At 38.6% G+C, this 18,783-nt stretch overlaps 1 protein-coding gene across 1 annotated transcript in view; it reads right to left on the reverse strand.

Annotated features, from left to right (window-relative positions):
- Positions 1-18,783, reverse strand: part of ANKRD26 (ankyrin repeat domain containing 26) — a gene marked incomplete at its 5' end in the record, with an annotated part of 59,171 nt that overhangs the window by 26,287 nt on the left and 14,101 nt on the right. The window contains 13 exons of the mRNA XM_084279955.1: positions 1,000-1,213; positions 2,121-2,259; positions 2,488-2,521; positions 3,454-3,603; positions 4,294-4,532; positions 5,338-6,312; positions 7,852-7,937; positions 12,555-12,599; positions 14,279-14,381; positions 15,312-15,373; positions 16,313-16,448; positions 17,173-18,188; positions 18,517-18,577. Of these exons, the coding sequence (XP_084136081.1) occupies positions 1,000-1,213; positions 2,121-2,259; positions 2,488-2,521; positions 3,454-3,603; positions 4,294-4,532; positions 5,338-6,312; positions 7,852-7,937; positions 12,555-12,599; positions 14,279-14,381; positions 15,312-15,373; positions 16,313-16,448; positions 17,173-18,188; positions 18,517-18,577 (3,260 nt within the window). The remainder of the gene's footprint in view (positions 1-999; positions 1,214-2,120; positions 2,260-2,487; positions 2,522-3,453; positions 3,604-4,293; positions 4,533-5,337; positions 6,313-7,851; positions 7,938-12,554; positions 12,600-14,278; positions 14,382-15,311; positions 15,374-16,312; positions 16,449-17,172; positions 18,189-18,516; positions 18,578-18,783) is intronic.

Raw genomic sequence — 18,783 nt, forward strand, 5'->3', positions numbered from 1 at the left:
TTCCTTGCTTGGTAAGGTCCTCTGACTACAACCTGTTACTGATCTTCCATGTAGGTGGAGAGGAAGCTATGACTTGTAGCCCAAGAACAATTACCAAGGACTTCACAGCCTGAGGGCTGTTGGTGAGGGAATATGAGGCACAGGTTGTTTTTTCCTCTCTCAGTTGCAGGCAGTGACATTAGATGGAACAGGTGGATACAATCTGTTAATATGTAGCTTCGTGGCTGGTGTCAGCACCAAAATTTTTTTTCTTTGGCAATGGGATGGCCTGTGTAGCACCAGGCTTGCTGGTGTCAAATGGCAAACACCTTTCTCAAAGGGGGATGGAGATCTTTGCCCAAGAGGTTGTGGGGCTGATCAACAGGGCTTTAAACTAGATGTGAAGGGGGAGGGTGATAAAACCAGGCTTGTCTGTGACAAGCTGTAGGATGATACATCAGGGTTGGAGGGATAGGGTGCTGATGGGCATTCATCGTGTTGCATTTATCATTGTTGAAGTTTGTATGGTGCCTGCTGGCCACTCTTGTCTGAAATGAGGTAAATGGTGATTAAACACTTCATACCATCCAGGTCTAAGCTCAGGTGTATGGTGAAAGGGGCAATCCCAAATTTGACCTTTCAAATAAAGAGGCAAACAAATGTTCTAAGCTCTATTTTGAGTTGCATTCTGTGGAGTTACTACAACTCCTAATATACACCAACAGAAGCAGCACAGACAAAACACAGTATCTCTTTTTTTTTTCCTTATGCATACTCTTGTTTTCTTCTCTTGCTATTAAAAAAGGTAAAACATCCAGAAGTTTTTACATGGAGTTAATATCCAGACACTTTTCCCCCTGACATTATGACTTATAGAACTTGCCTACAGGTGTAAAAAAAAAAACAAACAAAACAAACCCAAAGACCAGAAATTTCTCATCCTATTTCCTGTACCACCACCATCCTCTGGAACATAAACACTGACAGAATAACACATTATCAGAATGCAAAGTTACATACTTAAGGCTTTGAATATCATTTTTCCATTCTACTTCTTGGTGAGCCAATATGGATTTCAAATCTTTAGTTTCTTTGGCTATTAATTGAGAGTCCTCCTTCTCACTTTCCAACTTCCTTACTTCTCTCCAGACAGCTTTACGCTGGTTTTTTTCACGTACTATTTTCCGCTCATATTCAAGAAGTATGTTCTGTATTTTCAACAAGACACCAGAACCTATTTTGAGGCAGAAAAGACAAAAGTGAACATATCCAGAAATAGTTTCCAATGTAGGAATTATTTAATGCTTTGTTGTACTGGGTGTAGGTGGCATGGTTTTGGTAGTAGGAAGGTCTCTCTAAGAAGAGCAGAGATTTCCCTGTAGCCCACAGAGACACCATAGTGGAGTAGATATTTCCCTGCAGCTTCTTGAGGGCCATGCTGGAGTAGATATTCAAAATACAGCACTGTAGAGGACCTCATGGCAGAGCAGGTGGGTATTTCCTAAAGGACCAGCAGCCCATGGAGAGCCCATGCTGAAGCATAATTTCCCTGAGGGACTGCAGTCCACGGAAGGACTTGCACTGAAGTGAGGAAGGCTGAGGAAAAAAGGGCAGCAGAGGAAGACTGCTACGTCCTAACTAAAGACAGCAGTCTCCCTGAGCTGCTTGGGGAGGGGTAGGGGAGTCACAGACTCATTCAAGGTTGGAAAGTACTTTCAACACTGTAGCCAAGTTAACCCATGCCTAATGAAATTCAGCATAGTTAAACAGATGTACTGACGCTTTTACTTATATAATGCTACCTGTATAAATGCAAGCACATTATGACAGCTTGGTGTTTTGCTGCACTATTTGTCATTAGCTATTGGAGGGATACAAAGGGGAAAAAGAAGATATTACTAACTTATGATGATCTAACTTCTCCAGCTCTGACTAGACAAGAGAGCCAGTGATAAAGGAAAGCATGTTGGCTGACATTACAGCCAGACATTAGGGTTATGTGAGGTAATTTCACATCTTTTGAGGGGGATCTCTAATTATAAAAAAAATTATTAGACCAAAATACAAACCTAAAATACCTAGGAGTACTTTTTAAAAGAGGAATTTGTAACAGCTGAAGAGAAAGGGACTTGAAAACATACCTGTATGATCCACGTTAAGCTGTTCTAACAGCAACATAGCCTCATTGTAGGTTGAAGTCGGTAATTCAACATCCTCTGAAGTTGTGTCAGATGAATGAGTTAAATCAGGGTCATCAGTTACATCCATTTCTATGCTGACCTACAAGCAATACAGTATTCTCTGTATACAGCTGTCCAGCATCACAAATCAATACAAATAGAGCAACGGTTCGTTCCCTCATTCACAGCTCATAGATCTGGCTCAAAAATTATAAAGGTGCTCGATGGCAGCAATTTGTGTATCTGGTTGACCATTACATAAATGATATTCCCATCTAAGTGATTAAGAGCTGATAAAGTATTTAACAAGAAACAAGTTTTACAGTACCTTGTTTTTTTCTTTTCCTGTTTTTGCTGCAATTCTGGAAAACATAAACTCATTTCAGAACTGGAATGCTTACACTGCATTATGATCAACTTACAAAGTTATTCTGAAAAGTTGATATATTTTAGTTTAATTCACTTCCGAAATTAAGAATGTTGTTAGATGTAGTTGAAGACTGAAAAAACCTGTGTACTGTTGTGTCTATCAGAAGACTATTTTTTCCCCCCAGATAATAAAAAAATAGTTGAAATAGCTGTGCTGTTCTCTGCACATCACTCAAAATGTCAGGAATCTTACAGTTACATATATGTAGCTATATAAATATGCAGTTAGGTGTATTCTGTGTGATACTAGAGACTTAGCTCTCTTCAGCATCAAGAATCCTTCTCTTGCAGGTCAAAGAACAATAATTTTGGATTCTTTAGTGTATTGGGTCTGGCTGGGATGAAGTTAATTTTCTTCAGAGCACCCAACAAAGTGCTGTGTGGTAGATTTCTGACCAAAACAGTGTTGATAACACACCACTGATTTAGCTATTGCTGAACAGTGCTTGTACAAAACCTTCTGTTTCCCGCTTTGCCTCCCATACAACATGTCCACATTTCAGGTGAACAAAAAGTCAGGAGGGGACACAGCTGGGGGGAAAAAAAATTGCAGAAAAAAAGTGAGGTGCCTACAGTGGAAACGTGATTTTGCTCTTTTAAAAAATATAATATGTATGTATTTATGCATCTCCACACACTTGGGTAATTAATCACAACCTGTACACATCTGACCTTACAATAAACTAAGAGTCCTTTCAACATCTAGCTAAGCAAAGAAGTGGTGTTGAACACAAGGGGCACCAGGTAGTATTACCACATGAAAGAACAAGAATCATTGTACACATCAGGTTTACAAAACTTACCCTCAGCTTTCAGGCCAATTTTATCACTAAGTTTTATTTATAATATTCCTTATATTCAGTACCTTCCTTCATCTTGAGATGTTTCACTGGAAGTGCTATCATCCAGTACTTGAAAATGATTGCCACTGGAAGAGCTCATCTGCTGATCAGCCTTCTGCTTTGAAGTCCGTCTTTTATTTTTCTTTGCAGCTTTGGCCTTCGGGGCAATTTTACTACATTAAGGAGAGAAAAAACCCCATTACCAATCGAGTAGCTTTACAGAAAAACGTTCCTGTGAAACACATATATTTAAGATGATGTCCAGGAAAAACTAGACAGATAAGCTGTAACATATATAAGATCCCCATTTCAGAAAGTAATGATTCCTCTGAAGGACAGACAGAAAAAACCTGCTTCAGGTTACATAAAAATATCTGTGCCTTCTTAAAACTTTTGAGTATCTAATCTTTTTCCTTTTCCTGACAGCATCTGAGCTTAATGAAAAGGAAACCACCAAGTGCATGGAGATTCCTAAAATCACCTAGAAAAAGGAGAAAGCAAAGTAAGTTGCAAGTTCCAACTTTCATTTTTTGGATGGCCATTTGACTACAAAAATAAATGGGTTTTTTTCAGTCTTCAACTGGTTTTTAAGCTGCATTTGTCTCAATATTGAAAAGCAAATCCATGGAAATATGGTTTTTCTTTTTCTGATTTATTTTTCTTTAAAGCAGGCAAAAAATTTGAACCTCTATTATGAGCCTTTTTTTTTCTAATTTTTTTTTCTTAAATGTTTTAGGAGTTGTGGACTAGTCAGTATAACTTTCAGCACTGAGGAAACTACTTCAACTACTACAATATTAGAAAACGCAAAAATTCTTAAGTAGTACTACAAATAAGAATTAGTCATTATTTCATTCGTTTACCCTTTCATCGGCATTTTAATCAATTTCGATCTCTCTTCAGGTGAAAAACTCTTTTGGTCTTTTTCTTCTACAGTGTTTTCATTCTCCATTTTCAAAGAGTCACTCTTCCTTAGAGTAAGCTTTTGGTTCATTTGCTGATTAGTAATGTTGCCTGGTGGTGTATTTAAATTATCAAGATCTTCCTGCTTTGTCACCTCTTGTGCTCTGGAACATCTTTGTTTGCTTCTTTCCATTTCAACCTACAAAAACAAAGTTATGCTTTGTGTATTTCTTAACATTTCTAGGAGATAAACAGATGTAATGTAGAGTTTACCTCCAAATTATTAATTCATGTAGAGAAGCATTTTCACAAAAGTGCACTACAAAAACTGTACTAAGTCATCGAGAAAGATAAAACAAAACCACAGCCCTTAGAAAAAAAAACAACAGCATATCTTAAAGCACAAACAGCAAAAAGTTAGTGTTACTGATGGACAAAGAGTTAGGAGGCCTGCACAATTTTTTATTAAAAACCCAAACAACCCAACAGATCAAACAGAAAAAGAATCAAGTGGAAGTGTGCTAAGCTACTGTTTCCTTAATGAGGGATGATAAAATTAAAAAAACCACCCCAAATCCACAAGCAGAAATGGTTTCACAGAAAACAGAGATTTTAGTGATGGACAATGAAGACACACCATGCAGAGAATCACAGCAAATGATTAGATTAGTCAAGACCCTGTTCAGAAGCTATTTTCATTCTTTGATTCAGAATCAGAACCAATTATGTGCATTTCTTTTTATGGCAATGAAGTGATACCTACATACACTGGAATTGAGTGCCACCTATTGTTAAACTGGAACAATAATGCATTCTGTGTTTTCCAAAAAAATGGGAAAAGGACAACTCTCCACTGCGCTCTGTATTCGTAAGTATTGTATCTCCATTAAAAGAAAAACCAATTTGCACAAAGCATCTTCCCTTAATGATGAATAGCTAAAGTGAACAGGACCATTGATATGGGAGAAAGACCAAAGAATAATGAGTAGCAGGTGAACTTCTACCTCATTTTGCAGCTGCACTTTCTCTTTCTCCAAAGCCAGGAATACTATTTGCAGCATTCCTACCTTACTCTTAAATCTTTCCAAGTCTTGTTTTAGTTCTTCATCGAGATTCCTTTTCGGCACGCCACACGATTGCTGAGCATTTGTGAAAAGACTTTCAATTTCTGTTTCTCCTATTTTATTACTGTCAATAAGGCAGTCCCTGGAAACACCATCATTAAATTCACAGTCTTTTCCAAGTTTCCTTTCTGTTACAAAAGGTGCATTTTCATCACTTGTAGAAACAGGTCTTATTTTAGGAAGAGTATCAGAAGTGTCATCTGAATTAGTGGCTTTTAAGTTATGTCTGGGGGAGCATTGAGCACTTCCCTCTGCAACTCTACTACATCCATTTGCATTCTCTTCCATTTCCACAGTAGGTGCCTTTTTCTCATCTCCTTTTGCTAGAGACACCTTTGTATTTCCTTCATGGTTCGTGGTGTCTTCATCTGTACTCCAGGTATCTTCCACATTTGCATTTAAGTTATTTTGATCAGAAAGGACACCAAGACTGGGAATTACAATTTCCATTTTGGGTACTTTTCCACCTAGCATAAGTTTAGTATCTCCAAATTTACTTCTACTTTCTAACCTATTACTTGGTTCTCTTGCACAAGATGAGACAACACAAGAACTCTTCGATTCTTTGCTGAATCCATCTTCTGACATTTCTTCCACGAGGTGAGTTGCTTTCCCAGTTTCACTAATTTCACCAAACAGCAGCTTCAGCTCTGCTGTTATGTTTTTAAAATTTGTTTTCAATTCCCTTTTCTCATTTTCAACCCAAATTCTTTCATATCTTTCTTCCCAAGGCTTTGGAATTGACTGCTTGTCAGCACTGTGCGACTCCTCGTTTCCTGCTAAGGCTTCATGATGGGAACTTTCTGCTTTGTCAGTCTGATTTTCATAGGCTGTTTTTTCTAAAATATATTTATCCTTAAGTAAACAGGTACAGACAGAAAGATTACCAAAACAAACGAAGTTATAGTTAATCTAGGTAATTTCTGTTGCAAACATCCTACAACAGAAATAAGACATTCTGAAAGCAATTTTTCTAATAAAAAAGAATCAAGGGATAGTAAATTAAAGGCTCATGGAATCATCTTTTTCTTAGAGGTAGAAGGACTTACTTTAGATGCAACAGTTTTCTTGGACTAGATTTGTGTGGAATTAGGGTTGCTTTTACTTTTTAGACTGCCTGCTTTCTGTAACTGGTGGCATTTGTCACAGAATAATTTATTTCACATTTGACTGCTTTAGTAACATTTTTCATTACAACTGTCTACATTCTCTCACTCTTCTTTTCGTTGTCTGACATTTTACAGTCTCCCACCAGCTAAGCTAATGCAGTGTGAATGAACATGAGAAGCTTTTTACTGTCCACCACATGCAGAATTGGACTATTTCTTCACTCAAGATTCTGATGCACGAATTTCCATTCCATGCTCCAAAGAAAAACATTTCTTTATTAGGGAAACCTGTCCATTCCTTTTCTCATCTCAACAATAGGAACCCATGGTTGTATGAAAACCATACTGTGTACCAACCTCACATCCTTGACGCCATGGTTCTGACTGCTCCTGACATGTGTCACGCTCCTCACAACATGCTCCCCCTCCCCTGTCCTGTTCTCCTCAGCTTATGGTGCCTTCTAAAGAGGGCCTACAGCCTTGGTGTCTCAATGGGCTAGGACCATCCAACTCCTCACTCTTCTCATTTAGCCAGGCCCTTTTTTCCCTCTGCAAAAATTCCTCTTTTCAGAACAGGCAAGGAGCATTCCAGCCAGCCACCACCTCAGCCTCTCCATTCCCAAGCTCACTGCCCAACTACTACCACCTTCCAATAGGTTTAAGTTTTGTGCTCTGCCTGTTAAAACTAAGCATGTCCTTCTCTAACAGTACTTGGATGTTGAATGGAAATAAACTGCTCCGCTGCCACTTGAGGTGTTAAGACTCCAGATCTGTCCTACAGGCCCAACACAAACAAAATGCCTGCCTTATTCCCCTCCAAAATGCCCTCTGAGAACAAAACCCTTTTCAAACACTTACTAACATGGCCAAACAAGTGCAAAGGCAGAGAAAGCATCAGAAAGGTCACTAAATATCAAGGGATTTTGTTTGATGTTTTTCTCTTACAAAGAGGAAGACCAGGCATGTTTAATCAAACAGATCAGCATTTTATAGATAAATTTCCCTCATCACCTGAATGTGCATTTTGCACAGGGAAAAAACGCATCTGACTGCGCGATTTCTCAGTACCACACAAAAGGAAAAACATTGGTCAAGATTCAAGCAAAACTAGCAAGTATCCATCATCATGACATGGATTTTACCCCACGGTGTGAAGATCGTATCCAAGTTTACTTCAGACAGAAATACAACCTTCATCTACAGGACTCTCCCTTCAGCATTATTCACTGATTCAGACACTGAATCTGGCCATTCAGACTAGTTCAAAATACTTGGGTTTACATACCAGCACCCTAGAGTTTTCAATGGCATCCTTGATGTCTTCTTTTTCAGCTGATGATGTCACAGGAAAGGTAGATCCTGAGTACTCACCTACAGTGAAAACCACATGTTTTTATAACCAGCATGACTTAATACTACTTATTTACATCTAGAGTACACCCTGAATTATCACATTTGTGAGAAAAATCTTAACATAAAAAACAACACAGACCCTCAAATTTGTGAATTCCTAAGGGGAAAATTATCATAATACAGATTTAAGATGCCTCTGTGAATTTCTTTCTCCTTTTTAATGTATAAAAGACACACGCTGAAAAGTCTCTATAGCCACACATCAACCATTCCTGATTCTTAAAGGTGCATGATATCTCTCTCTCTCTGTATCTGTATATACATACACACACCCCTGACACATTATGTCCCATGCAGTAACTAGCTACATTCCTCTGGCAATTTCAATTTCCCTTTGTGTTGTGCACAGAAAAATAATCACAAACTACAAAACCACAGGCTTGAACTCTTTAAGGCCCCAGCTTTACTCCATACACAAAGCAAACGTCTCTAAACATGGATCGGGACTAAGTATTTCAGACAAACTGATGCTTCATCTGTTTCAGAAGATACAGACAGGACACTGAATGAGAGACAGGCTTGTGAAATGTTGAGAAACAAGCTATCATCTAGATATTCACCTGTACTGTTGAAAACTGGATTCCACCCTTTCCTCTCAAAATTTCTAAGTAATATTGGACAGGTAACAAACTCCTCAGAAGCAGTCACTTGGTCTGTGGACCCTATTATGGGGTGCCTACCTTGAATCTCTGAGACATCTGAGAACTGGCCTTTAGGTAGTCACAGATACAATTCAGAAGCAGCAACTGATTGTCACTGTTTGTGTGGAAGGCACACTGAATATATATTAAGTATTCAGAAAGAAACAAGCAGCTCAAGTGCAGCAACTATAAAACAACAATGGAGACTTTTCACCTTAATCACTCTGCGCCTCCTTTCCTGCTCCACAGTTCTATGTTTCTATACAATAGCCTTTCTATATAGAAAGCTTCATTGTTAGAGAGACATAATATTCTTTCTACAAGAAGAAGGTGCAGGACAGGGAGAAACTGGGTATCCTAAAAATGCAAAAGGGTTCAGAATTAATGAGGCACAGGGCTACCCTCATTCTGGTATTTTCTTGTTTTTCAAGAACATAAAGCAGATTGAGAGCCTTTACTGATCCATGTAGATACCCCAGTACCAAGCTGTTTGCTAGTGCTGATGAATGCTCCAATCAGCATTAGAAATAGAGGACAGATGTACTGATGGTCAAGAAACATTTGTAGATATTACCACCAAAGGTACTGTTAAATTATTGATACCAAGATGCTTGGAATAAGTAAACACTTAGCTCCTACAAAAATAACCCCATAATATGGAGATCAACATCTTCCTTTCCTCCAAGAGTTACACATAGTTTTTGTACATGGGTCCTTATCCCTCTTACTAGAACTGTAATGTGGCTGGCTAACTTGAACCACCAAGTCCCTCTCTCACTGAGCATATGCTTCTGGGAGTGACAACTGGAAGGGGTGTCCAGAAGCATTGGAACCTGATGAAATCCAAAGGAAGTATCTGCACAGACATCACACTGATTTGTAACATCCTTTTAGAAGAACAAGAAAAGACTTTAAGAGAGCAGGGCTAGGCAGAAAGGCACTCAGAATGTTTCTGGTCTGCACATAAGCCTCTTGGGCAGTAAAATTATCTTCTAGAATGAGACAAGTCTAGACACTACTCCTAGAAACCACTCCACCCCAAGTACAGCAGGAGGTGGTCAATCTTTCAGACAGATGGGACTTGATCCTACACTATTTCCATAAAAGTATGTTACCAAAATTTATTCTGTCACTTCATCAATGTTAATTCAGGTCACAAATTGCAGTATGCATGCAGCTTCCTACCATACAACTTGATACATGTGATGACTCCCACCATGTAACACGGACACCGCAATTTCACTTAGAAGGGAAGACAAAGCATTTTCTGGATGCAGCAGAGCTGTGACACCTTCCTGAAAAACACTGCACAGACTGGCTAAGCTTTCTGGTTGACTGTATCCATCTGAAAACTGGATAAAAGTAGGTCTACCAGTACCCAGATATTTCTGCTGGCCTTCTAAACATGCAATTCACACACTCTGCTCAGAGCATGTAGGTCTCAATGCCCACTTTAAAATTAGGTGCCATACTGCTATAGTCAAAACAAAGCCCAACTCCTACTCCATCTGCTCATCACAGTCAACAGTAAAGTTTACAGTAGCTGCTGTCTGAAGTCTCAGTCTTTATGTAAGATTTTAGGTTCTCTGGACCCCTTAAAATTTCTTTTCCATAGAGTTTAATGGATCTTGAAATTTCTGTACAATGGGCACAGAACAAGTAAAGAGTCAGGGAAGATGAAAGGAAATGATGTTCTCTTCCATCTGCAAAATTCCAGTTGTCATTGCCTGTAACTCTAGTAAGGAATTACTTTTCCAGCCACTGTAAAAATAATTATAAAACAAACTAAACCCCCCCCATACTTCTCCCACAACCTGCTGCAAGTAAAATTTCTTCACTTGTTGGAGAAGTAATTTATGAGTCTATTATTGGCTTCTGTCAACACTGTGAAAGAGACATTCCCATTGCCTAGGCCTTTTCACTTTTAGCAAAGGAAGAAACTTTTAGTTAAAACTGGTAGAACCCATCTGAACATTCTGAAAAGCCTACCATTAAAAAAATAAATAAAAAATTCACAGAGTAAGTTAAATTCCAGTATTCTTGCCAGTCATTTATTACTAGTACATGCTTTTATTAAAAGATACCTGAAGTGGGGTTAGATGCATCTGGCTTCATGTCTTACATATAAATACACAGAAATCCCTGTGCATACAGAAGATACAAATCCCCCATTTTCTACCCCACCTGTTATCTTCAAAAGATGATTTCTAGCATTCTATCCAATTAGCTTTTACCTTTCCTCTGTTTGACATTTCCCTCCTCAAATTGTGTTACATAATGCCTTTTTGCAGATTACAACGCAAAGCACCTACTTTGCTATACAGAAAATATGAGACCACCACTACCTAATTTTGATCTAAAAATAGATTTTAGGAAGTTGCAAGTCAGTAACAAAGTAAATACAACGGGAAATTTCATCTTGCATTCAGCAGTTAGTTGTGCAGGATAATACACCTGCTTTCCAGTTTGATAAAATAAATTTGGGCAGGATGGCACTCAACCCTTCTAGAGTTAGAAATATGCATCAGGAATCAAAATGCTTTGCTAGAAGAACCTAAATTGTTCAAACCTAAATCCAAACATTAAATTTTGAAAGAAATGCTCACATGCATTTCTTAACAACTCATCTTCCAGTAAAAAACTAATATGACAGAAATTAATATACAGGAAAAATAGCTGATATGAAATGAGCTATGGCAAGGCTATCTTTCCTTTCTGTGTTTGTACTATTGTGACATACTGATCCACTATGGGGCTACATTTCACATTACTGTGTAATGCAGACTAAAGAAAACCCCATTTTTTACCTGAACATCTTTTCACCAACTGCTATGTGTCTTAGAAAATCACTATCACTGCAAAATACAGGGTAAAAACAGGACCTGGTTTTGCTTACTTTTTGCAAATATACAAGAGAGGAGGACGGTGGCATTCTTCCCCAGAGAGAAGTTTAATCTCTATTACTTTGAAAAGAATAATGGTACTTCCCCCACCCCAGCCCCTGTAAAACAAGGATGCAAAAGAACTTGGAACTGTGTTTATTCTATACTTAGAAGTTACATGTTCAGGTATTTGCCTACATATCTGTTCCCCTCCGGTTGATATTTTCAATAGCTCATTGTAGAAACCTTGACAGGGAATTGTTTCTCATCTCTAACAAGTATGCAGATCAACAAATATTAGAACAAAGAAACTAAAAAAAAACCCAAAAAAAACACGTTAAGCTCCTATATCCTCTCTCCAATATATAGTGGACCAGCCAGCTGCTTCACACACAGCCCTGTTTCCCAAGTAAAGAGAAATCCTGACAACATGTGACGCTGTCATTTCCTCTTACCTTGTTTCTTTTCCCCACTTCCTTCCCTCACCTCTGAAACTGCTGGTTAGTTTGCATGAAATGAGAAGGAAGCCTCAGAGAAATGGATTAGCTACATGTTTCAAACCAACTGCCAGCCAGGTAAAGAAAAGCCAAGCAAGTCATAATTCCTACTACGCACATCTACAGCGTGAGCCCGAGCATTACACTTTGTCTCACCTGCAGCTCCTGGACAGCTTAGCTTGCCGATCTGTAGCCTGGAGTCAGCCACAGCACACACTCACAGAGCACAGAATATCAGGAAGGGTTTTTTTGTTGTTGTGGGTTTGGTTGGATTTTGTTTTGGGTTTTTTGGTGGTTTTGGGGTTTTTTTTTTGAGAAATTGGAAGGAAAGCAAATTTCAGAACTGCCTGGAAAGGGGAGGTATGGTGGATGAAGCCTACATGAAGGACATTTACAGTGTTCAATGGCAGATCAGACAAAGGAGCACACATATGCACAGAGACCCTCTGCTCCCAGAATACCTTGTTAGAACCATTAATTTAGTATTAGTGAAAAACCTGCAAACACAGCATGTCTGTCCATAAAGGAACACTACCAAGAGACTGTTATGAATACCTTCAATATCCTCTGCATCTCCTAAACCAAATTCCTCCAATAGATCTGCAAAAGAAATAAATCCAATGCTTTATTAAATACTTTATCCAGAAAGATTATGAAACTAACCCCAGAACCTCGTGAATTTAACATTACCTGATTTCTGCTGCCTTTTTTTAGGTGAGGTTTCACTCATTTCCAAACCAGATTCGTGAGTCTTCAACTATGAAAGACAATTCAATGATAAAAAAAAACATTTTCAGAGTAACTACATACCAATAATATGCTATGTATACTATGTATGTAAGCTGAATAAGTAACTGGTCTGATATGAACAAATATTTACCTCAGAATTGTTGGGTTTCTCTGAAAAGCCTGGAGGTTAAAAAAAATGTTTTGGAAAAGTGTTATTTTATTTAATTGAAGGTGTCTAACTCCATTCAACATCAATATTAATTGCAAGCACTATTTCACTGATAATACAATACTTAATATTCAAATTGCCTCATCACACAGCATTTATACTGGTATAGAAGAAATGGAAAACACATACTTAGCACCATGAACCTTGAGTCTAAAAGAATAATTATCACAGAACTAGGACAATTCATGTGAAGCAACATGGTCAGGCTTTTTAACAGAAAAAGATCACAATATTTAGTCCTTTAGAGGAACTGCATCCTGCTTTCTGAAAGGATTATTTCAAAAGCCAAAGATGCTGCAAGGAATGACTGCAGCTATCAATGTGATTTATCCTACAAGAAATTAATGTTGAGTAGTACTTTATTTTCCATTGATGGAACAGAGAAAGCATGGGTGCAGACACAGAGACCTCAAACGTCATTCAATGAGATAAAGACAAGACAGTTGCCATCAGATTGTTCTGCTTCAGCTCGCAAGGAAAAAAAAAGAAACATTTCCAAACCCACACAATCTACTAGTCCATCTACATTTCTCAAATCCTCTGTTTTAGTCATCCTACAATTTTGAGTCTTCTCAAGAAAAAAGCATATGAAATGTTATGAAGAATGGCTCCAGACCAAATTTTTTATATTTAAAAGAAATCATTAAAAAACAAACAGCATTTGATTTCAATAAACTCGGTGGTCTAGCAGTATAGAAATACCTAAGAAAGATTACCATAATCACCTTTCACCTCCTTTTCACATTAATTTTAGACTTATCTTAGTAGAATCATACAAAGCAAACTTGCATGACAACTACTGAACAAGTGGCTTTATAAGCTCCAAGGAGCTTGTAAAGTTCTGCTTCCAGCTTACTAAACTAAAACTGGATTAGCTTCTTCAGCTATTTTGTAAGCAGGATCAAGAAAATCCTTTGGAAGATTTCTACTCCAACAGCAAAACTTCCCTGCCATCCTGTGCTCAAGAGACAGTGTCAAAAACTACAGGCAGAAACCCTCAGCATCAAAACCTGAAGTTTTAGTCCGATTTTTAGCTCTTTGGCAAAGCACAACAGAAAGCTATCAAAAAGCCAAGCTAGAAACCAAAAAAATGCTTAGCCAGATCATAGCTTTTTTCTGCTGCATTATCATCCAAGAACGTTTAAATGTTCAGACAGGTCAGTCCTAAATACTGGTAACTGGTATCAATTAACAAAAACTAAGCACTTCATTGCTGTGGCAACCCCCAGATCCTAACAGTATTCCTAAGACAGGCACTGATAAAAGTTCACTTTAGCCTATAAATGCTTGCAGACAAATGTTCAGTCCACCAGGAAGGTACCATTGTTGTGTTCCCCTGAAACGATCTGTGAGCACGCTCCATGTCTGTCTGCAGTCAAGAGCAACACACCGGCTGTTACTTTTCTTGTGTTTTCAGAATCTGTCTGTAGAATTTAAAACACAGTTGTAAGAATTGGGACAAATGCATCTGCAACTCAATTCATGCAAAAAGGCTCCTGCTAAGCCAACCTGCATAGCACGGTATCAATTATATTTGAGATATAAAAACCTTTGAGAAGACCCTTGGAAAAGACACATCAAGACATTAAGCATACTGGAAAATCACAACAGTGGTGTGTGTTTTCCAAACTTAGGCAGAAATCTCTAAACTCATCTAAACAATTCTGTCATCACTACTCTCAATTTCAAGGGCCATTAGGGCTGAACAAAGACTAGCAAGGCAATGCTCACAGAAACTAAGGCTACCTTAAAAAAAAATAAATTAGTCTTGGATTTTGAAGAAGAGGATGGGGCAGAATTCATTTTTCCTCATTGGAAAAGACGGAGAGAGATAAGCTGCAGACCCTGCTTGGTTTGCAGAACCAAGACAGGAAAAAAACCCCGAAGACCCTAGAAGGGCAAACACAGTCAGCGCATGTGGTATCTCTTTTGAACATGACTTTCAAAACAGGGCAAAGTACACTTATGGAACATAGAGAAGATCTATTCAGAAGCAACTGTCTAGACTGTAGACCCTAAGGGCAGCTACTGATCAGTTTTTCAGAACAGAACTGTATAGTGAAAAAGCAACAATCCTGCCAGCCCCTATGAAAAGTTCAGAGCATTTCAAGCAGCAAAAAGCTTCTCTGCCTCAATACTATACTAGAAACCAAAGGCCAGCTGCTATAAGACCAAGTCCTTAGCTTGACCTATCTTCATCCCCATCCTAACTGCATAGTTGGCCTATAGCAGAGGTATTTCAAGGGCCTCCTGTTACAAGCATATGGCAGAAGCAGGACAAGAGGGAATAAGCCTCATCAACAGGGTTCCGCCTACCCCCAGTGGGAATGCTCTGTGTCCTTGACAGAATGTACCTCAGAATCCCAGGGAGATTCGTCATCTTCCTCTTCCTCTGCTTCCACTGCTGGCTGGGCACCTACAGATATAGTAAGAAGTGAGATACTGAGTGTTCATATTTCATCTGCTTTTCTCCATCAGTCAAGCCTGGCATGCAAAAAATGCACAATGATTCTATTGCTGAAGACAAACTACAAACTAAGTGTTACTCAAAGGTTTCTTCACACCCAGCCACACCATGGTATTTCCTTTATATTGTCACCTCCTCTTGCTTCATTTCCAGCAGTAAATGGCTATGCAGAGTAATTGACACAGTTACAAGCAACGGAAGGGGTAACATACATTAGGAGACTCCAGTATGTTGCAGTCCTGTGGTAAACAGTTTAGGTCATCTGCTCTCCAACCTACACTCCAGAATTTGGCTTCTACTACTCACTTTCCACTGCACAGGAGGTGCTGTAGAAATACTACTACCCGAAACATCCTCACACTGACATCGCTAAATCCACCAAGACACAACACTCCTCCTGCAGTGCTGCCAGAAAAGATCTTCTTCCTCCTCATAAGAGTTGTTACCCTGCACCCGCCCAGAAGCTAGACACCTAAGCATTGCAATTTCAAAAGAGAGTAGAGGCTCACAGCTCACACACTCACCAAAGACACAAAAGTAATGCCAGAATGGGAAACACTACTGTCACACCCAGGACACTCCAGTCCTCCTCCTCTTTTTCATATATGCATTTTGTTGAGATCGTCTCAGGAAAAATACAGCAACAAGAGCAGGAATGGCACTTGCTTCATATAGCATCACTTAGAACCCAATGGCACGATTTCAGTTCTTCAAGAATGAATGAAAAGAACAAAAGCTGCTCTCCTTCTCTCCCAATTTCCACTAGGATTCACAGGCAAGGGAAAATTTGCCACCTCAGAAGTCAAACACCATTTTAGTTCATTTACTGTGCATTCATATTTATAGAGCAAGTATTGTGATCCGTGTTTACGAATTCATTTCTCTCACCAGCATTGTCTTTTGAAGCATTGTGGACCTCATTGCTATTACTACAAATAGAATTTTTCACACCCTCAAGAAGTGTGGTTTGGAGCTTTTCACCAGTGCCTTCCTTTTCCTGCTCCTCCTCCTCTTCCTCTTCTTTCTGTTCAAGTGATTCTTCCTAAAAGAAACGGACCAAAAAAGCTGGAAAAAGCAGAAACAAGCATTTTCTCCATCCACTGACAACCTGAAAAATACTTTGTGTGAAACAAAAAGGAAATTTTGTCCAGCTTTGTTTTACAAGGCCTCCAGTTTTTCCATGGGAATGCATGTGAGTAAAGTTGCCTAATGTTGCAAGTCTCACCACAGTTCTGCAAAGCTCCTGAGAAACACTTCCTCACGTCGGCCTAATTCTAGCTTCATTTAAATTACATCATTCTGGAACACGTTCCTTCTTTTTGCTACTTTGCTCTAAGGAAAATCCCTAGATTCCTACTCTCAACCTTCTTCAAACTTTTTGTTTCCTCACTTCAAGCCATCACACCCTAAATTTACTAAATGGCAGTAAATCTTCAGAGATTTATATATGTAACTGAGAAAACTTTAACTGATTCCAGAGAAAGCCTACCACCTATTCTTTTTCCCCGCAAAACCACTGTATCAGGGAGATGTGGGGGGTGGGGAAGAAGAAAACATTCCCTAATATTATTCTTATACCTAAGAAACTGCTTTGACTAGATGCAAGACATTTTCTAATATCGAAAAAGTTATGATCAAAAGATGGACATATACGAAATATTAACAGAAATCTAGTTTGCTAGTTGTTTCTTACCTATATTACCTTCAGAAAATACCCTGATGGGACTGAATCATCCCTATATACTTACTTTGGCACTTGAGTGAAATGCTGCTCCTAAATTTTCTTCATGCCTATTTGAGCACAAATTTCTGCTTTGTTTCAGTGCTTCAAAGACTTTATCACCTACTTCTTCATATTGCTTTTCTTCAGCATCTTCATCATCCACTTGTTTAAGAATGAGGGAGTCTGGTCTTTGACTTTTAAGCCTTGGGCTTTTTGCTGCTGACCAAGAATCATTACTACTTTCAAAGCCATCACTAAAGCTTGACCTTTTCTCCTTAAGACCACAACTATCTGAGAGAGGCTGAAATATCTCTTTTTTCTGGTTTGTCATTTCAGAGTCTGTTGAACAGGAGTCAGCCTTTTTGTGAAACTTCTGAATCATGCTTTTCCTGTTCCAGCTTTCTTGTGTATCTTGTAAATTATTTACATTTTGAGAGACAGCTTGTTTTGGTACTGACTTGCAAGATACTTCATTATTCATGATCTTGGGAGACATGGCAGTTATATTTTCTTGCAATCTTTCAAAACACCCAGCTATAAAAGACACAGGAGTATCAACAGGTAAAGAAGATTCCTTTACCTTTCCATCAAGTTCTTTACTTACTTTATCATCACAGACATCTCCAGTTCCACACCGAGCTTGCTCTTCATACTTAATGTCACTAAAATACTCCAATTTCTGATTATTTTGCCCTTTAGGTTCTTTCTTCTCTCCTCGGTCCTCCTCTAGTATGTCATTAGACTGAATTGCTTCATCTTCCAGATCTTCCTCCTCTTTTTCATCTTGAGTAAGATCTTCATCCTCCTCTTCTTCCTCCTCATAATCTTCATCATTATTATCATCATCTTCATTGTCATTCTCATCATCTTCCTCCTCCTCCTCATCCTCCAATTCTTCTTCCTCCTCATTGCTTGCATCTGAGACATCCTGACTCAGCAGTTCTCTATGATCTCCTTTCTTCAGGTTTGCATCTGAGGGTTTTTTCTGTTTGAGGCTTTTCTTGGGTGACTTCAGACCTACAATTCTAGGACCATCACCACCTTAAAGCACAGGAAAAGGAAAATGCATGTGAACAACAGGAGTCATAAATAACAATATGCATGTTACAAGATTAATGCACAGGGGAGGAGTCACCTGGGAATGTCTGCAAAAGAAGCCAAGTAAGGGACAGGCAGGATGAAGGACTTGACCAGGGAGAAAGGCTTAGGAGGGTACTAATATCTTCATTTTAAGAACTCATTTTTTTATGAAATGCCTAAGTGATGCATTTTCAAAATGCTATTTTGCTATAGCAAAGAATTATTAACAGCAACTTAGGAAGTCTACTTATATATCAATGTATCATGCAATCTTTTTCCAATAGCTTACTGTTTTTCCTGAACTGCTGGGAAGCATTCATTAGCAGTGTCAAGTTTGGCTTCTGCTGCTTCTGTAAATAAAGATTTAAGAAAAAAAAAATTGCAACACTAACAACAATAAATCCTTTGTTCACATCAAATCTTTACTAGTCCTTTTGATAGTGCTCAGATGCTGGCTCCATTTTACACTTCAACTACACAAACACTCCTCAGATATGCAATTCAGAGAGTATTTCACTCCAAAACACTGTACAGGCACCCTTTCACAAGTTGTTGC

Source organism: Gallinula chloropus, assembly GCF_964237585.1.
Source record: "Gallinula chloropus genome assembly, chromosome: 1".
Taxonomy (NCBI): Eukaryota; Metazoa; Chordata; class Aves; order Gruiformes; family Rallidae; genus Gallinula; species Gallinula chloropus.